The sequence below is a fragment of the Anomalospiza imberbis genome, chromosome 13, assembly GCF_031753505.1.
Source record: "Anomalospiza imberbis isolate Cuckoo-Finch-1a 21T00152 chromosome 13, ASM3175350v1, whole genome shotgun sequence".
In the NCBI taxonomy this organism is placed as follows: domain Eukaryota; kingdom Metazoa; phylum Chordata; class Aves; order Passeriformes; family Viduidae; genus Anomalospiza; species Anomalospiza imberbis.
This window is the reverse complement of record NC_089693.1, coordinates 13,141,735-13,162,833: the sequence shown is the minus strand read 5'-3', so window position 1 is coordinate 13,162,833 and position 21,099 is coordinate 13,141,735. Positions and strand designations below refer to the sequence as shown.

At 40.9% G+C, this 21,099-nt stretch overlaps 1 protein-coding gene across 1 annotated transcript in view; it reads left to right on the top strand.

Moving 5' to 3' along the window:
* PRTG (protogenin) overlaps positions 1–20,445 on the top strand; it is a 75,375-nt gene extending 54,930 nt beyond the window's left edge. Inside the window, exons 12-19 of the mRNA XM_068204023.1 lie at positions 10,170–10,265; positions 10,803–10,989; positions 12,633–12,760; positions 13,513–13,683; positions 17,246–17,428; positions 17,988–18,108; positions 19,106–19,271; positions 20,243–20,445. Of these exons, the coding sequence (XP_068060124.1) occupies positions 10,170–10,265; positions 10,803–10,989; positions 12,633–12,760; positions 13,513–13,683; positions 17,246–17,428; positions 17,988–18,108; positions 19,106–19,271; positions 20,243–20,389 (1,199 nt within the window). The 3' untranslated portion in view covers positions 20,390–20,445. The remainder of the gene's footprint in view (positions 1–10,169; positions 10,266–10,802; positions 10,990–12,632; positions 12,761–13,512; positions 13,684–17,245; positions 17,429–17,987; positions 18,109–19,105; positions 19,272–20,242) is intronic.
* The last annotated feature ends 654 nt before the right edge of the window (positions 20,446–21,099 follow it).

Here is a 21,099-nt window from a genome sequence, read left to right as displayed (position 1 = left end):
AGTCGAGCTGGCAGCTCATGACAAATGGGCCAGTTTAGCAATTTCACTATAAAATTTGTCAGCTGTCTAGGTTAGTTTGCCCCCCTTCTCCTGTATTCAAGCAATGAGTGCCAAATTTTGAGCTTCCTTTAGAGGCTGCTTTATTTACATCTGCAGACAGTCTGTGTAATAGTTCAGTGCCCACAGAACTGTGCATGCCCCCAGGCCCGTGGACACGAGTGCAGGTGGGTGTCTGTCTGTCCTGCAGTGCCCCTTGGCTGCCTGGTGTCCCTGCAGGGAGAGGGAGCCCTGTGTGAGCAGAGCAGAGCCTGTGCCACCTGCAATAACAGAACATCCTGCTGGAGGCTGGGCCCTAATTGTAGATGCAGCTGGCTAGAGCCCATGCGGCCAAAATTTGCCTTAAGGAAAATACAGTGGTGGTTTTCCCTCGCGTGTATTTTGTTTGTTTTCCTGTCATGATGGACTTGTTTGACACCTAACAAGTTGAATGTGTTTTAGTGCAGTTCCTTGTTACCCTCTGAAGGAGGAAAGAGCCAGACTGATTTTGAGTTGCCCTGCCTTAAACTTTTGCATCTTGCAGTCATGCTTGCAACAGCGCAGATCTTAAAGCTTGAGATCTGAGTCACCAGACCACAGATGTTTTTGCAATGAAACCGTGCACCTCCTCCAAAGTCACTGTGGTGCAAGTAATGATAGATAGTGTTTTCATTTTGCTGCACAAAAGGGTCAAAATGGCACAGGGAGTCCATGACAGACCAGCAGAAAATGTTGGTTCTGAAAGAAAATTTATATCATAGCTCCAGGGGAAAGTTTGGGCGCTGTGAACAGATTGCCTTTGTCATTGTGCGCAAATGTGTTGCTTGTAAGGTGATGCTGGATGTCAGGCAGGCAGTGCATATGTATGATAGATCTTGGCACCTAACAAATGTTAAACCAAATTTGGTAAAGTGCTTATTGAATTGTGTTTAGGTGTATATTCTGGAAGCATGCCTCTTAGCATGAAGGCCAGGCAAAATGTCTAAACATTCTTCCTATCTGCAACCCAGACATGTCAGTCTCCACTGGGGAGATCATCTTTCCAGCCTCTTGCATCTTACAGAAAAGACCCTTTATAGCATGCTCCTGTTTTGTAGCAGCATTTCTGTGTGGGTTGTTTCTTTCCCCCTTTCCTGAGCCACTGTTGTAATGTTTGATTCACCACCAGTGTCCTGTCACTTGTGCCGGGCTCACTGCTGTATGTAAGGGAACCTGTTGTGTGGGGTGGCACATCCTGCTTGGATCCTGCATGAATTCTCAGTGGACATGTGTGTGTTAGTAACTGGGGTAATTACAGCTCTGCTGGCTCCTTGCACACTCTCTCCCTCCCCCTCGCCCTCCCTTTCTTCTTGCAGAGATGGCCTCTACATAATTCCATTAAAGTGATTGTGCTCGGAGGGGTGGACTGAGGGGCAGTGCTCTCATCTTTCAAAGCAGGACCAATGAGCTATGTGCTTTCCACTGGGCAGCAACAAAAGGAAAGGTCTCTTAGAAGAAAAGAAGAGCACAAAAGATCAAAATTAGGTGTTTGTCCAGGCCTCTGGTATTGCTTTCAAGTTAGCTTTTGAGGGCTCACTTTGAAAACGGTGAGCCAGGCTAGTTAACGTAAGGGTGTCTGCTGCTTTAGAGAGCATTGTTAGAATAATATTGGAAGAGAGCTTTTTGCTTGTGCAATTTAACAATTCTCTGAAATGCAGGAGAAACACGGGGACTGATGGCAGACCTTACAGGCGTGGTGGGAATGTCCTGCACCCGTGAGGAAATAGAGAAAACTTAAAATCCTTGAGATTTGCATCACTTATTTTAAAAAGTTTAGAGAGCTTGAGATAGTTCTTATTTCTGTGGGCCCCAAAGTCTGAAATGCTGTGTGCTGGGAGCTCATCCTGCCCTGCCAGCCCTCCCCCAGCAGGTTTGGATGAAGCTGCTGTTGCTGATGGTGGGCAGTAGGAGAGGTGATGTTTTTACTGCAAGGGGGTGTGAGGTGTTGTTTGTCCTGGGGCCCTCTGAGGGATAGCACAAAGCTACAAAAGGGATACAGACCCTTTTCAGATTTAGACAAATAAGCGAGAGCCATCCAAAGCCGTGGAAGGCCAGACTGTTTAGCTGGATCAATTCACATGTGTCGTATGTTCCAGTTTCTACCAAAATAAACTTTTACTATGTTGTACAAAGAACAAATTGCTTAGTTTCTACTTCAGTTATTTGGTTTGCAAAGGAAAACATGAGTATCACAGACAGTCTTTGTTCCATCTAAATGTTTAAAGTTACCTTTAAACTGAAAAAAAGTCATAGCGTATAAAATAATGGCGATTTGTAACTACTCAAACTATTTTAATATGATATTAAAAGGTTTTTACTTAAAATTTTATCAATTCAGTTGTGCAACCAATTGCAATTCCATCTCCTTTAAAATAAAAGAAATTATATACTATTATTTAAAGCTAGTAATAATGCTTAGAAATTGCATATCCAGAGCTTCAACAAGTTTTTAAAAACTGTAATAGAACATGGTTGCTTAACTGTGTTTAATTGTTTAATGATATGTACAAATAAGGTGAAAGGGCATTTTTTAGAAAAGTGAAATAAAATCCAGTCCTGAAAATCTGAGAGGGAATACCTGCTTTAGAGAAGAACAGACCCGAGTCTGTATCATCCTCCTGCCTCCCAGCTTTATGTTTCTGTTTGCCTTGATGCACTTCTCTCTGTCCTTTTCCTCTGGTACATTTGAAATGTATTTGCTTATTTTCCTAATAAGTTTCTGCTGTATTTACATTACTTTGCTTCAAAAGTACATTTTTAAGGATAGTATTTCTCAGTGCTCTTCCTTTCCCACCCTTCCCCCTTAATAATTCCCCTGGACCTCTGTTGCTTGGAGCAGACTTTGGCTAGCCCCAGATTCGGTGTCAAAGGCCATGACCCGGTGTCAGAGCAGCCCATGCTGCTGGCCTCTTCTTTGAATAATTATCTGGAGTTTATTGTGTTGAAGGGATGGGCTTGGGGGCAGTACAGCCACCCTGGCAAACCAGACCAATGAGCTCTCCAGCCAGACCACTACCCAACAATGGGCCTGTAGGTTACACAAAAAAATCCAGCAGCACAAAAGATTAAATTAAAAATGGACATTTGGACACGGGAGTTTTGTCCTTAGAACAACTATTTTTTCAGTCTGCTGTGAGTTTGATACTTTTATCTGAAAGAAAAAAAGTATTATTTTAAATTTTGTATGCAAGGTATAATTAAGTTGAAATATTTTCTTATCTCCTTCCCCAGTTGTTAGAATTGCTATACTGGCTGTAACTTAAGAAGTTGTTTCTAGGTTTTTAGTCACTGAACTTGGCTTAAAACATCAATACACCAAACTTTTTTTTTCCCTCTGGAAATTTAGTGCTATACCAATTATTTTATAACAAGAGCCCCCAGTAGTTTAATTTCTATCAATATTTTCCTTTTAAATTTCTGAGAACAGGGATGTTCAAAACAGGCACGAAAGTGTGTTCCAGCAGTAAATTCTTGTAAAATGTCCATTTTCTTTCATCTTCCCTATCTTTTCCTCCCTGCAAAGAGGACTTAAAATGTCTGAAATCCAGATTGTGGAGTGCTGTCTCTTCTTATCAGGACTGAATGAAAGGCTGCTGGAGGTGGACTCACTGTTCTGGAGGGGTGGAAAAAAAAAGAAGTTCTTTCATGGTCTGACCTCGGATTCTTTCTTAATTTTATCTAGCCCTGACCTGTTGGCTCTGCTCTGGCTCCTTTCAAGGCCTTCAGAGCTTCACAAACATGCAGCAGCTGAAAGAAACAATGACAGGGCTTTTAGGGGCTGCAATATTACACTCTCTTGTAACCTTGGCTAAGTAGCCTGTAAACAGATGCTTTCTCTGAAGCATTTGCCAGAAAGCCAAAATTTTGGCTGTTTTGATATCAGCAAACACTTTTCAACACTTTTGGTTTAGGACTCCTGATTTTGTATTCAAAATAAGCTTGAGCTGAATGAGCAGTTACCCAGAGTGTGCCCCATGTGTACAATGTATAAAAACCTGCTGTTACAGGTTTTATACTTATCTTTAATGCTATGAATTTACCTAGGACAGAAGAATTGTATGAAAACAAATTATCAGAATCTGAATGGGATAACCTGATTTGAAGATAGTGTTAATATGGAATCAGGACATTTGTATTTCTCAGTATTATTTTGAGAAGGGAGGATGGAACTATACATTGATTAGAATTTCTCATTGGCTGTGTTGTTAGTGTCATGCTGCTTTAGTCTTAGAGAGTTTTAATAATGTAATACAATATTGAAAATGGATTTTTTTGTTCCTGTGAGTGTGGAATTGACTTTATTTTTCTTAGTAGCTTTTTCTAAAAGTTTGACCTGTGCAATCTTGGTAATTTAAGAATGAGGTAGTTGCATTATAAAGTGCTTCACCAGCTGCAAAGTGATTGGAAGCACGTTTCTGTTTTTAGTGGTTTAAGTGCAAATACAGGCATTTAATCTTTGATGCCTCCCGTTTTTCCAGCTGTGTCCATTGGAAGTGCATGAGGACACCACCTGGCTGCTGTGAGCTATAACTCTACCAGATGGAATGAACCTTCCCCTCCCCATGCCACCTTTATCACTTGGGAAATGGCTTCAAAGCAGAGAACCTCAAGTTGCTTCTGCCCACCACTGTATATATTTACTGGACCATTTATATTATCCCAGGCTTTCAAAACTAGGCTCTGAATGTTGAATCTGTGTTTAACCAATAAACAGACATGATTTGGACGTACTAAAATCTTAAGTGTTGGAAAAGAAAATATGAATATTAATATTTCTGACTGGCAGCTGTTTTGTAGTTGCAAGTCTTCCCCTTCCTGAAAGAGAAATGGAAGATTTATGTAGAAGCAAGGCTGATGGCAGGAGTAAAGAATACTGAATAATTTGAAGCTGATGCAATAACATGTAGATGTTCCAATGAAGTGTAGAGCAACAGAACTGCTAATAAGTTGAGTGTCAATTCTTTGTGATATTTTGCAGTTTCTCACATCCAGACAGATAAACACCTGTGATTCTCCCTCCATGCTGGGAAATGAAATGAGTTGTCACCAAACCAGGCTGGAACATCTGAGTGTGCTGTAGAATTTTTCATGACTGTATCTGCTGTGACCTTCCTGTCTGCTTTCTGACAAGCTAAATATAATCTCTAAGATTATATATCAGGGTTGGAGTAAGACAGTGAAATACACCAATAAATCATTATCATCTGAGTTCTTACTGAAATTCAGCTATTGCAGGGTTTCAAGTTTTTCCAAGTTACAGTCCATGTTTTAAATTATAGTTCAACTTTTTTTTTTTGCTCATACTTGCAGTGCTTAACTTTGCTCTAGTTTTACTCTGAGGTGTAGAACCCATTCACAGACTCACAAAATGAAGGCAAGGCTCCCCCATGTGTCTCTCTGCTGAAATACTTACCACGGTTGGATCCGAGGACTCACTGCAAATTTTTATGGGAGGAATGACAGGATATGAGGTTCCAGAGGAATATCACCAGGGAGCAGTGACCCACCTACAAAAACTGCCACAGGAAGATGAGGCTGATCTGATATAAATTGCAAATCAGTGATTTTTGGGACAGTATCTATTTTGGTATTTGAAGTTAATCAAAATAAAGCATAAACAGAAGACATAAGATACTTTTTCCTACTCTTATTTTATAGGAATATTGTTACCAGAAGCAAAATTTGTGCCTCTGATGGAAGTATTATTCATATGTTCTTAATGCTGATAGGTTTTGGTTACACAAAAAAGGTGTGTGCAGCAGATCCCTTGAACTGTGTGAAGCTACTCCAACTTATCACATCCACTCTGTGATGTCTTTTAAGTCAATCTCTGTGTATTCCAGAGGCACTCTTGAAATAAATTACCTTTAGTGTGTTACTGTCAGCATCACTGCCAACCCCCTCAGTTGTACAGTGTAGATTTTTTGTCCTTTCCACCAGCTGATTTAAGTAATAACAATAAAAATGCCTATTAAAGACCTCTAGGTGCTGTGACAATTTTAACACAATCTAATACCAACAGTGCAAAAACCCCCAAATTATATTTAACAGAAACAAATAAACTTAAAAAAATTCTGCCAGTTGGTAAATAGGCTACAAAATTGTTCCTGTTCACCTTAGGACTGGGAACAAGCTTTCAACCTCTACACAAATGCTGGCAATTGCAAGAAAATTAATTGAAATAATTCAGTGTTACCAGTTATTTAGAGAAGTTTTAAAAATGCAGAGATGAAATTTTGATGTGTGTTTATTTTGCTAAGCTGAATTTATGTTGAGTGGGCTGAGTAAATCACTGCCCCTGCTTTGTTCCTGAAGAGCAGTGATTTTCTGTGGAGAGATGTGTTACCCCTGGGTCTGTTATGAGCAGAACTGTTTCCTCCAAGCCTCCTTGCATGGACGATATACACTGAATTTGAGACTGTCAGTCCCCAGATGGCCATGTTATCCCCAGTCTTTTACCAATGATTTATGTGATTTATGTGTAAACTACTTGGGATACCTGTACTGGATAAAGATAAAGCTCCTGAAGTTTTTTTTTTCTCTCATGGATGTGTCTGGCTTTGAGTGTTTGATCCAGCTGATGAACTGCGAGATTAAGTCTTTGTGCCAGGTGTATGTTGGGATTGCCACTGAGGAATAAATCATATCATCAGCCTAAAAATGAAATGTAAAATTGTAAAAAATATTCTAAACAGAGGCTACTTCAGACAAAAAATATTTCCCACCACCTCATAAAACGAATAGTGAGCAAATAACTGTTGGAACTGAGGCAGGTCTTTGGCAGAGCTTTGGTTACTGTGTTTGGTACATGGTGGATCTGCAGCTTGGTGGTGTTTTGATCTGGTCTTTCCTTACCTTATGTGTGTACTCTGTGAAGCAAGTTTCACATCAGTTTCTATTGTATTGCTCAGTACACTGCCTTTAATTCTTTTCTATTCTCCTTTATGGGTGACTGTTGCATTTAGCCTTTCCCAGACCTGTACATAAGGCACTCCTCCTTCCTCAGCTGCTGTTTCAGTAACCAGCAGATGGCTTTGACCATAGATGCCCTAATGTGTGACAGCTTAAAAATCCTGACATTGCTTTTGGCTTGAACTGGCCCTGCTACTAATTAAACCATGATATCATGAAGTGGAAATAATCCTGTTTTTCAGATGATATAGACTAGATGGGAAACTTTACTTTTAAAAAGGTTTTTCTATATAAAGATAATTCTGCTTGAAACTTCTTGTGTTATACGGGAGTAAGAAGAATAGCATTCAACATTGTGCTTCTTCTACATGTAAAGTGTTAAGGATACTTAAAGTAAGATTTTAAAAACGTGTTTTTCTCAAAGACATTTGAATTTTTTTGCGGGAGTTAGATTTTTTTGCCTTTCTTCCACATCCCATTATTCTTCCTTTTCTCCTCAATCAAGTGTTAATGAGGAATTCAGTTAAAAAAATGCGGTGAGGATAACCAGACCTCACAGGCTCCTCATTCAGCTCAGCAGGGCACTAGAGCTCAGCTATCCCTCATTTCGCAGTGAAGATGATCAGTTCTGGGTGAGCACTTTCAAAGGGCAGGGAGTTTTTGAAGGTGCTCGGCAGGATGATGGATGGCCGTGCGTGTCCCGCTGTGTCCTGCGGCAATGCGGAGGGCAGGAGCGCGGGCGGCGGCGGCTCCGCGGCTCAGCCCTGCCCCGCTCGGGCTCCGCGGCTCAGCCCTGCCCCGCTCGGGCTCTGCTCAGCACGGCTGGGAACGGGCAGGGCTCTCGTTAGCGGCTCAGCCCCGCTCGGGCTCTGCTCGGGCTCTGCTCGGGCTCTGCTCAGCACGGCTGGGACCGGGCAGGGCTCTCGTTAGCGGCTCAGCCCCGCTCCGCTCTGCTCGGGCTCTGCTCAGCGCGGCTGGGACCGGGCAGGGCGCTCCTGGGGCGGCCTTGGAGGAGTCCTGACCACCTTTGTGTGAAATTCTGCCTTCGCTGCGCGCTAATGTGCGTGCTCCTGCCGCAGGCTGAGGCCTGGGAAGGTGGTCCTGCTTTTCTGAAGTGCATGCTGCAATATTCCTCAACAAGGCACCCTTGATTTCGGTGTATTCAAATCACTTGGGACTTCTGAAAGATTTTTATCATTTATCCTTTCCTTTGGGCCAAGTGTTCTTAAATTCACCATGCATTTTTGCAATTTTTTTAAAAGATTGAATTTTTTTACATATAACATCTTAATATTTTTCTGAATTTTCAATATTAGAATTCCATATTTTCTTTTATCACATGCTTAAGGTTATTCTGTGTGTTTGTATCAATCTCCTTTTTTTCTGATTTGTAACTTGTTGCCTAGGAACAGCTGTTGTAAAAGTGCCATTGTAAAGTGAAAAAAACCTTCAAAGCAAATGAGACTTTTACTCTAGTTTAAGAACCATGGTTTTTTTATTTTTTTTTTTTTTTTTCTTCTACATTTCATTATTTACATTACCTGCTAATGATGTTAAAGTCTTCAAAAAATGGGAATGCCCTCCTCTTGCCTATTCTACCAGTGAGGTCAAACACATCAAAAAATACTTCAAATATAATAATCCAAATATAGGAGCCCTTTTGCTTTTGCACCTATATTTGGATTTTGATAGAGTAACCTTTCAAAAAAACCATAAAATACATAGAGATGTTAACTCTATGTAGTGATATCTCATTTACAGGTGATATGGGTAACTACGGCACAAAAAAAGTGTCTATTTCAAAAGAAATACTAGAAGATTTTAAAAAGGGCATTATTAGGAAATTACTCTGCCACCTTTACAGAAGCATCCAATCATTTTGTTCAGATGGTGTTGCTGGTGCAGTGACTGCAGAGGGAGCCAACGATCTGATGGAAACAAGAGTCCTGTTCCTGGTCGAGCAATGTCAGGACATCGTGTTCCTGTTTGTTTCATGGGAGGCCACATCAAACCTCAGCTAAAAGGAGAAAGGGAAGAGCTTACTTTGAGAAGGGACAGTATTATGGTATCTTAGGGCAAAGAAAAAAGACATGAGCAAGATCAGCACAGTTATATAACATCTGAACCTTCCAAAAATCTTAATTAAAAGAAATAGGTTCATTGTCATTAGAAGAGGAGAATATCCCAGTACCTGCATTACTACTGGGGTGAACTTTAGCTCATATAAATTGGTAGCAAATGCTGCCACCTGCAAATCATTGTTGTGTGCAAGGGGTTGGTTGCAAATGCAGTTGCAAGGGAGTAGCTGCAGGAAGCAGAGCAGCCACCTGGTGCCTGCATTTGGCCTCCTGTGGGTGCCCCATGCCATCACCACTTGGAGAGCTCCAGGCCCCTTCCTAACTCATTTCTTTGCAGCAATTTTTCACTTGGATCAAGGCCAGCATGTCATCAACAGAACAGAGAAGCAGCAAACTGAAATGTGGCCAACCCAAATGTGTGGGCAGAGAAAGGGAATGAGAAGATCTTTCCGGCTTGGAATGGTGAACCTCTAGGAGTGCCAGAACCAGCTTTCAAGAAAACACATGGAGGCAGAACTTCCTAGTCAAAGCATTATTAGCAATCCCTGTTGTTTCACATTTTATCTCCTTCGAAGCCTGGAACCAAAACATTTCCCATTTCTTTGCTGGGTGCTGTCTTGCCATTGCTTTGACTGCCTCTGCTTCCTTGCAGCTTGTGTATCCAGAAACAAATGTTGGTCTCTGTGGACGTCCTGCTGTTTGTTTTAACAAATCTTTATTAAAGGTCTGAAAACAATATGCTGAATCCTACTATTAAATCTAGCTCTGTAGCTGTGAAGGTGTGGCTTTGTTACAGATAGAAATGTGGTATTTGTCCTACTCCCATCGATTCTGTTACAAACCTTTGCTTTAGGCTATTGCAAGTGAGACTGGGAGATAACTGACTGTTTCTGGGCAAAGAATTGGGGGAGTTCAAAGGGCTGGAGAAAAAGACAGACTTCCAGGCATCCAGCCTGTCCATCAGTCCACTGCTTGTAGCAAACAAGTTTTGAAACAAACTTTCAGGAGCATCAATTTGTCTCTGTAGAAGTCCAAATACCTTTTTTTTTGCCCCTCTTTTTCTTTTTTTGCTTGAGCTTAATTATTCCTTTGCTCTTTCTGCAGATCCTAGAAGAAAGTATCATGTAAGGCTGCTGGCATACAACAGTATGGAAGAAGGCTATCAGGCTGACCAAACAGTCAGCACTCCAGGATGTGTCTGTAAGTGTTGTAGATGCATGAGGAATTTATTGAGAGTTGAGGTGTTTCAGGGTCCCAGCAGCTCTGTGTTTTAAACTTCTAAATAATCAATTAATTCTGTGTAAAACAGAACAAGAAAGATCATATCAGTGACGAATACTGCCTTGGTCATCCTGCAGCTGAGACAGAGTCTTGTGCTCATGAAGCACAGCTGAAGAAAGAAGACAGCCCAAGCACATTTCCTTCCCTTGCTGAACTACTCACATCATCTAACATGATGTATCTGTATCTTATGAGAGATTTATCTCCTTTTCTTGTCTGTGCTGATAGTTTTGACTTCATTTTTGAATAAACGAGTGGGATTGCAGAAATAGTATGGGACATGTATTGGGTTAGGCGGGATCTCTAATAGTTTTAACCAGATTCCTGGGTCTGAATACCTGGTAGTGCTGGGTTAGGGAAGATTTGTATCTAAACTGTGGGCTCAGAGCTCTTCATGTAACCAGCATCTGCATCCAGTGCAGTTATTAACTCCTGCTCCTGGTTTGTTTTAAACAGCTGTCCGTGACCGCATGGTGCCGCCCCCGCCGCCTCCTCACCACCTCTATGCCAAAGCCAACACCTCCTCGTCCATCTACCTGCACTGGGGCAAGCCTGCCTTCACCTCTGCCCAGCTCATCAACTACACCGTGCGCTGCAACCCCGTGGGGCTGCAGAACGCCTCCCTGGTTCTCTACCTCCAAACGTGAGTGCAGCTGCTGGGGACTCCTGGATTGCCAGTTCCACATCTTTCCCACTCACTTTCTGCTCTTTCTGCTCTCTTTTGATTTTCTTTTACTAGCAACAACTTCTATTTCCCTCAGAGGACTGTGTGTTTTGCCCATTGGCTGCTAGGGGTTTTTTAAGATCTATTCATAGAACAGCTTTGTTCTCTACTGGTGATCCTTGTGTTGGGTCATCGAGCTAGCTCTTTGATTGTTTAATGTCTTTTTAGCTGTCTAGGTTGAATTTAATTTTAAGCTCCTTTTCAACTATACAAAAGAGCATACCTATTTTATAGGTAGCTTGTCTGGGCAAAGATGGAGCTTAGTCCAGTGTCTAATTTTAAGACCGAAAATGAGAATTTTTGATGGATTGAGCATTTCATTGTGGGAATGCCATGTTCCTGACTGTGTGGCACCCTGCCAGGGGAAAGCTGAGTAGGATTGCTTGCTCTGCAGAGAAGCAATGTGTGAGGCACAGCATGGCTGAACAGAGAAGGGAGCCTGCCTTGGGTTGCTCTTCAGCCTCTGCCCAGGTGGTGTGGGAGCAGAGCACTTCACTCCATGCTGGGGGCTGTGGGGCTGCTGAGGGAATCCATGTGTGTAGCTCCCTCAACTTGAGCAAACTTCAGTTTACTCAAGCCTCTAAATAAGAAAAATGCTGTCTTAAAGGATAAATAGTTTCCATCCTTATATTCATGGTTTTCTCTTCCAAGAACACATCTGCTGCTGTATAACTCCCAGCTTAATGATTAGACACAGTATAATCACCATGTAAAGTTCTTAGTGTGCAATGTGGAGCATAGCAATGAGTGCTGCTTTCTGTGATAGGATGAGGCTTTTGCAAGTACTGGTTACTACCCCTGCAGTACAGAAGATGAAAATACTAAATGAGATTTAATAAAGCAATATCTGTAGAGTAAGACCATTTTAAATTGAGATTTAATCTTGATGATGGGGTATTATCATCCAGAATTAACTCTGACATATATGAAAGATTTCCCTCTGCCCCAGAATCAAAGTAAAGTGAAATGTCTACAATTGACTTTGTGATCAAATTGTAAACTGCAGTATTATAATTAATAGAATTAATTCTGCAATTAATATATTACTAAATATTGCTACCAGATCAGTAAGGAGCATTCATATTCATCCCCTAAACATGAGGTATGGAGGCCATAAGTGGAAGGGATGTTGCCCACACAGCCTCTGTGTGTGAACTGGGAAGCAGATCCATGTGCCTTGTCAGCTGTGATGCTGGTTGCAATTTGTTACTCCAGCTTGAAGCACAGTGTCCTATAGACAAGTGTGGAAAGAGCTGAGTTTGGGATACCTGCTGGTGATCCAGCCAGTAATACTGTTTGTGCATCAGCTGTTCAAACAACATTTGTAAAAACTTGAGCTCACATCTATTGACAGCAGATACAACATCCTCCTGAGAGCTCCAGGGCTGGTGCAATTGCATTTCCAGGTAGGCAGCACTGATGTGCCACATGTCTGGACTTGGAGTGGTTTGTCCTGTGTTGAATTGACACTGGGAATCTACTCATGTGACTGAGACAACTGATTTGGGGATCCTCAAGTCAACTGCTGCTGTTTAATACATTTTATTCCTTCATCTGTCCAGATCAGAGACTCACATGTTAGTTCAAGGTCTTGAGCCAAAAACCATGTATGAATTTGCAGTTCGATTGCATGTGGACCAGCTCTCCAGTCCTTGGAGTCCTGTAGTCTACCACACTACCCTCCCTGAAGGTAAGGAACCAGGAGAGGGACCCTATGGTTCTAAAAAGAACATTTTGTAAACCAAATAGCCTGAAAAAGTGCTTATTAATTTTAGGCTGTGTGTAGGAGAGGGAAATCCTTTCCTCTGAGACACAGATAGTGCTCTTCTTGGTGAGAGAGAGAAAAATGCTAGCAAGGAAATGTTTTGGAGCTGTGAAATTATTTTTCAAAATCCACCCTAAATCAGCATTGATTTTTGTATGAAGTGTGATGCTTTCACTACTAGCAGCAACTGACTAGAAATAACTTGAATAAAAACCTTAAAATATTTATGTATTGAAGAGGTGTGGCTGATTCATAGGCATTTATGGAAACATATTTTAAATCCCAGAAGTTTTGGAAACTGTAAAAATATTACACATCTACTGCCTTAGCTGCTGGTTTGATTTACTCTCACCTTGGTAGGGGAAAATCCACACCTGCAGCTCCATGTTCTCACCAAAGCAATGTTTGGGAGGTATTTGTTCACAGGATAATGAAGTGGGAGGTTGTCAGTAACTGTTTCTTTCTGAGGATGAGGGAAACTTGCTTTTGCAGAATCTAAGCTATTGACTGGCTCAGAGGTAACAGAAGAGTGTCTCTGAGGAGCAGCATGTGCTTGTTTCAGTGTGGTGTCTGGGATGTAGCAGTAGCCATTAGGACTGCACATCAGTTCCTTTCTGAGCAATTTAATTGCATGTAAATTGGGTTAGCCTAATAGCATTGTGTTACTGTTCTCACAGCACCATCTGGCCCTCCAGTAGGAGTGAAGGTGACTTTGATAGAGGATAATACTGCTTTGGTTTCCTGGAAGCCACCTGATGGTCCTGAAACAGTTGTCACACGGTACACTATCCTCTATGCATCCAGGAAGGCTTGGATTGCTGGGGAATGGCAAGTGTTGCACAGAGAAGGTAAACTAAAATCATGAACCTATGAACTGGACAAACACTGATGTTACTTATAAGATGCTTTGTTACTTTCAGCAACCTTGGACTGTACTACTACTATGAATTATGAAATAAATTCATATAAATGTTCACATGAAAGTTCCAAAGAGTTTAGAATTATTGCCATGGGAAGATGTATTAAAAAACAAGTTCATATTCAGAAAGTGAGGGGAGAAAGGGCTCTCTGCGTTGCTTTAGAGCTCAGTGTATGCATGTAAACCAGAATGTCTTGTAAATCCAATTACATCCATCTTAGTTTCATTGTAACCATGATTGTGATGGTTTTCATTTTGTAAATGCACTCTTTCAAGTCTGAAGTCTCTGAGATGTTTAAATGTGGCTGTGTGGGTTTATATGTTTCTGTCGATCACTGCCAATCCAGTTAGCTCAGTATGCTTAATGAACTTTCTCCTACTCCCAGTAAATCACTCTGCAAATTCAATTTAACTCTCTGACTCTATTCTACTGCTGAGCCCCAGCTAATCTCCCACTACCTTGGGTATGCTGATGTGAACTCCAGTCACATCTCTGTGATTAAATGTAGAGATAGTAAAAATTTTTGTAGGCATTTTTCTGAATAATATTGGGATTTGAAGAGCTGAATCAAGGACAGATTTCTACTGTAGCCAGAAAAAAAAAGTAAAAGGCATTTATTGTTCTGTTGACAATCAAAGTAAACAGAGGTAGTTCAGAATAGATAATGTTCTGATAATGTCTTAAACCAGAGAGGAAAGCTCAGTGGTACAGAGTGAAGCACTCATGTGCTTGAGTAGCCTGTTTAAGAGGATTGCCCTGGAAGAGTTACTGCTTTGTGGTTCTCTTTTGTTACCTGGCTGGAAACTTAGCTGTCAGCAGAGAGTGAGGCTGTAAATTTTCTGTAGAGATAATTCTAAAAACTTAATGAGTATGCTCTCACAGAGGATAATTAATTTCACCATCATGGAGACTGAGCTGTTCTAGTTCAGAGCTGTTGTTCTTCGCGCTGCTCCTGAAGAGAGGGCAAAGCACCAGCAGCCCCTCTGAAAGGTGGCAGTGCCACTTTGTCTGCTGCAGCACAATGGAGTTTGTCAGGCTGGCCTCAAAGACAATGGGCAGCTGTGAAGAGTAACAGGAAAATGGCTATTAAACTAAATTTGTGAAAAATAACTAGTCTGAAATATCAATCAGGTCTAACTACAGGGGAAGATTGAGCCTATGGGTTTTCACTATTAAAATTGTTCAATGAAACAGTAATTTCAATAAAGTTGTCCAACTAAATTGTTGGAAGAAACAGTGATATTGTTATATTAAAGGACAAATTTACTGTTATTTTTTACTCAATAAAAACGCCAGCAGATTTAAATTCACAGAGAGCTTATATTTGAAGACTAAATCTTGTCATTCTGTTGATGATACACTGTATTTGCTGCAAGCAGCAAAGTGGCTGAATTGCTTTCAGATACATTGTTCAGCTCAGTCATGCCTGTGAAACTGAACAGCATCTCTTATAGTATTTCACCAGAGATTTCGGATGGCAGGATGGCAATAACAGTAAACATTTTCATGTGGTCCCATACTGAAAGTGTTGGAGGGAAGGAGCAAATGGGGAGCTATAAATCTTGGTGTATTACTGTGTCCATCAATGTTAGAGCCACAAATTTTGCATTTTGACAGATATATTAGGGTTTGAGGCATGGTGTGGAATTCAGGCATCTTGACACACTAGGACAATCTGTTATGTCTTAGTTAAAGTATAGATGAAAAAGTCTTTGAAAGGAAATTAGTATGTAGAGATAAAATTGGGCACATCCCATGATCAGTCCTGTGACACTCCTTTCAAAGGTAATTCTAGGTAGAAGCAGGGTTTGGGTTTTTTAATGCATTTATTCTGATTAGATCAGTTAGAGCTATGCAATAAATAGCATTGCTTTGTCTTGATGCTAAACTTGTTCTGCAGAAGATTTGTGAAATCTTGACTCCATTCCATTGTCATACCTCCAGAGAAATCCTCTCAAATAAAAAAAAAATAGAAAAAAACCACCAAACCAACCCTGCCACTTATAAAAGTCCTAGCATGGGCTTTAGTTTATACAGGAAATTTTCTCCCAATCCACCCCCTAATTTGACTGAGCTTGTGTTAGGCCTGGCAAAACCAGAAAATATAACTGCATTTTGATGCTGATTCATGATGTGAGTTATGTTCCAGCCACCTCCCACTTCTTCCCTAGCTCTGTTCATGTGGATCAGAAGTTACAGCCCTTGCACACTTGGTGGGCAGTAAATCAGTACCAAGTGCTCACTTGCTTTAGCAATGCAGCAGATTGGAAAGGAGCTGGTGGCAAGGAGCCTGTGATATTGAAATGTGACCTTTCACCCTTGCTGGTGCTAAATATTACAGCTCCTTTGGTTACAGATACCTCACATTTTACTTCAAATGCTTTCAGCTAATGGGTTTTTTTTTATGGAAGAACCGAAACAGCTTTTGAAGTAGCTTCCTTTTTGGCAAATGTATAATCTTTTCTGTCAAGTAAACAACCTTATGTTTTATAGGCTCCCATGATACTATAAATTTTGACTCCTCAAACTGATTTAAAAAGTTAAAATTTTGACTTAAGCCTGAGAAAGTAAATGGAATATGTGAAAGTGAAAAGATAGATTTAGTGCTGTAGCTGCCACTGTTAGGGAAATAAAAGCAGCATTTTTCTGTGGTAGCAAGAAACACAGGCATTTTAGAAATGAATTGGAATTCTAAGCAGTAGTTGCAGTCCCTGGGCAGGCAAAGCTCTCATTGACTTTGATAGGAGTTTTGCCTGTCTAAGGACAATGCTGTGAATCCTATTTATGTTCTTAATCTTTTTTCCTGCCTTCAGGGACTTTAAGAAATGAGTCCCTTGCATACGAAAAAGACATTTTCTCTAATATTCTTAGTAGCACAGCTTAGATGCACGGTAATCAAGGAAGCTTACACAGGTCTAAATAGGGTTTAATTTTATTTTAAAATCATGGTATAAGGTACTCTTACAGAGCTGTCCTGTTCATTTAACTAGACCTGAAAGAACCTGGATTCTTTTGTTATGTCAATTTTTGTTCATGGTACAGTAGGTGGAGGAGAAGCACATGTGTTCTTTATGAGAGAGGTTTCATGTTTTGGTTTCTCTGCCTGAGAATCTGGTTAATGCTAGGTGCATCTCCTAACAGATGTGATCACAACATAATGGCTGTCACACTGGAATGCAGCTCTGCTAGTTTTAGGGTTGGTGTGCTGTGTGTCATAGCCAATACTTGAATCTTGGTTTTGAACTATACTGGCACTTCACAGTATCCTATGTTCAAATAGAATGGAGAGAAAGGAAGCAAGGGATGAGAGTGCAAGCCCTGTGTTCATTCTGTAGCTTGTATATGCGGGGTAGAACATTTCAAAGTGATCACAATCCTCAAGCAAGATTTAGAGGTGCTATTGGGGGAAAAGTGTAGGTCCCAATGTCTAAATCTCAGTCTTTTCCCAAAATTTTGTCACACTGTGACTGTTTATCATATCTTTTCATAGGAGCAATGACCATGGCTTTGCTGGAAAACCTTGTAGCAGGAAACATCTACTTGGTTAAAATAGCAGCCTCCAATGAAGTGGGAGAAGGACCCTTCTCAAATGCAGTGGAATTTGCTGTCCTGCCAAAGGAGACATCAGAGTCTAACCAGAGACCTAAACGCTTGGATTCTGGAGATTCCACAGGTCAGTAGCCATGTTTTGATTACTCTGCCACAAGTACTGGGGAGAAAAGATCCTGTTTGTTTTAGCTGTAATACTTTCTGGGTAAACCACTCTGTTTTATGTGAGGCAGTCCTAACAGTGTAGCATTTTCTTCTTCTAAATGAAGCTATTTTGGAACTTTTATCTCAGTTCCACTCAGAACTGGTCTAATTCTCTTGCTCAGAAATGGAAAGTTTGCCTTTCAAATGAGAATACATAACTGGTTTGAATTTTACATCAGTAACTTTGCAGCCAGTCTTCTAAGGCATTTCTTTTTAGTCCTCTATCTGGCTTGAGATACCAGTAGCACGGGGTCTGTCCTCTTCCTCCCCTCCCATGACTGCACTGACCAGACACTCCTCTGGTCTACAAGTTTTATTTTCAAAAGTATAAAAATATATGATAGAGAAGGCCTGGAAATCTCATTAGAAGGAAGCATTTGTCTCTGTGGTTGTAGCTGTAACTCTGTTAATTTCCTGACAGGGAGCAGGGGTTAACTCTTCTTATTGACTGAGCCTTTCTGTGTTCCTCTTTGATACAGCTTATTCTGACTATTACCATCTGGACCAGAAATCAATGACTGGCATTGTTGTTGGGGTTTGCATAGCCTTGACCTGCATCCTTATCTGCATCCTGATCTTAATTTATCGCAGTAAAGCCAGGTATGTTTTTGTTCTCGAAGACTGGCTCTTTTTCAATGCACTCACTCTAGGACGTGCCTTCTCCTCCAAGAGTTCTCTGAAGTACTCTGTCTCTTCACCTGTTTCTACCAGTGTTGGAAACAAAGCACTTTGTTGGCTCTTCCTACTGTACCTGAGCCCCCTCTGCAATGAAAAGGAAGAAGAACCCACAGACTGAGTCAGTGGTGGTGCTTTGACAACTCAGTATGAGGCATGTTTCCAGCTGAACCCCGGTTTTGGGTCAGATAAGCAGGCTGCTGTTCATCATCTGCTCCTCCTGCTGCACCCTCCAGCCTGCCCACACCTGGCTGGCAAGGCTTTAACCCCCCCGGTGCTGCTGGACAAGAGGAACTCTGACATAAAGGAGTTCCATGATGCAGATTTTAATGCAGATCCCTGATGCAGTTTCTTTGCAGTGGTGCAAGCCTGTGTTCATTCTGTAGTTTGTATATGCAGGGTAGAATATATGTGGTTCAAGCCCCTGTCTGTGTCTGTCATCAGCTGCTAGAGGGCATAAACTGGCCCAGTGGCTCTGCCCAAAACTTTGGGATCAGAACAAATATAAGTCACTTGACATAATAAATTAAAAATCTTGCTGAAAGTGTTTTTTGGTAACAAGGGCTTTTTAGTTTACATGCAGGAAAAAATATGGACTGGGAGACAGTCTCTGTGTAGTATGGTAGAAATGTCTTAATGTCATTAGTGGTTACTTCCTCCAAATAATATTACTAATCATGACAATTCCTGTCTGCACATAAGCTTGTAGCCTACTGTGTATGATTAACTGGAAGCAGATGTTATTTTTATCACAAGCAATAACATTTAAATTCCATGTGAGTTAGGAGTATCATGTAACAAAATGTAAGTGCCAAGAATATACCAGGACTACTTGATTAATAATAGCTTTGAAGTTTATCCTTGATTTTTTTTGGTATTGTATTCCTGTGGGTGAATTTTATTCCTTCTTAACATTGTGTAGGAAAGCATCTGCTCCTAAGCCTGTGCAGCAAAGCACTGACCAGCTGTCACGTACCAGCATCTCATTAGCCAGCCCTAGTGAGGTGGAGAAGAATATTGAAGGAATTGCAGAGAATGAAGAATCCTTATTGCCAATGATAGTGGGAAACAGCTTCATTGATGCTAAGGTACTGTGAGTTTTACTAACTCCCAGGTCAGAAATCTTTCTTTAGAATTCATTGTTATAATATCAGAGTCCTTATCAAAAGTAAAATATATATCCTATGAACCTCCAGGAGGCTGTTTTATTAATGGGACAAGCACAAAGTTGGCAATCCAGGTTCAAATTTTCAAGACTTATCTGAAAGTTCAGCTGAAGATCTGGTTGAGTACACTTGTCTTCAACTGTACTCTGCAGATTGCAGAGTTTGGCCCTGGTACAGCATCAAAGGATGAAGGCTCCACAGACTCAGGGCTGCTCGGTGGCCTCTGCTGGTCCCAGGGGAAAAGTGAGAGTTCCTGTCAGCACCTAGCTCAGTCAGGGCCTGTGCACAGTCTAGTCAGCTATGGCACTAAGCAGGTGCTCAGGAAAGTATTCTTTTTCCATGTATTTACTGGTAAGATGATGCTGCAGTTTATAAACTCAAGTCACATAAATTAGGCTAGAGGCAGGATGTACCAGTGGATGTGCAGAACCTTCAGTCCAGGAGGCCAGTGTGACACCACCACAGTGGCCTTTCTTTCACCTACACACATACTGTGTTCAGTCTTCTGTTCACACTGCAAACCTGAGTGCAGCTGCTCCCTGAGGAGATGCGTGAGAGCTAAGAAGTGGAAATGGACCCAGCAGAGGCACAGACACTGCCTAGGAATGGCCTCACTCTAAGTACTAAAGCAAGAGCAGTAGCTGGAGTATTTTGCTGTGTGCCTGCAGTATTGCAGCCTTGGGTCTGGACAGAAGGCTTGCCAGATTTAGCAGGTCTGCTCTTGACTTGTCTTGAGCAGATGTGTACCAGACCACGAAAATGTGACTCACTACTGAGGCTTCATTTGTCTTCATTTTCAGTATGGAACCAATAGGTAGGAATAGAAAAATATTTTCAAGTCTCTTAGAAATTTACTTTATTAAAATAAATGTCTGCATCTTCCTCTGTTGTAGGGAGGATCTGATCTGATTATTAACAGCTATGGGCCTGTCACAAAGACTAATGGCAAGAAAAGGTGGCTGTTTTTCCAAGATGCCAAGAAGGCGAAGACTGAGGAGGTAATTGCTCTAATGGGCAGAGATGCACAATCTTTACTGTAATACCCTCTTTGCAAAGGAAGATACATAGTTTTCTGTTTACGGAAAAACATATTTAGTGGTCTTAGTATTAATTGGATAGTTTCAGTTGTGCAAGGTTGAGGGTGTTCTATCATACTATAGTAAAGTCTGACAGAAATTCCATTTTCTGACAGATATTGTTGTCAGGACACTGTGACTCTGTACAGTTGGCAGACACTGTAACTCTACTGTTTACTGATTGCTTACTTGCCTTTGCCTTTGTATCTGTGAGCAGAAAGATTTCTGTGTACTTTGCATTGCATGAAATACTTCTGCAGAGACTCTGTATAAATATAAATACAAATTAAATATATATTTACAAATAAAAATAGTATTAAAATAGGAGGGCTGCTTTTCTACTCTGGCAGCTAAAATTTTTGTTGGCTGAAGAGAAACAAATAAGGGAAACTAGATGATGCACCCAGAGTACTGAGAAAATTGAGAACCTGAATAGAACTGTCTGGCTTCTGAAATTGTTGGTCTGGACATATTTGTTATTTGGCTGACAAAAAGAGCAATTTGAAACTGAAGTGTTAAACCACATCTGGAACATTACTATGCAAATTCATACCTATGGAGCATATAACCAATCTTCATTGCGCTTTAACTTGTATTGTGCTCCTGTGTGTTTAAGAATTAGAAAGTCTTGATATGCATGTTGTAAAATCATATTGAAAAATATTTCTACAAGC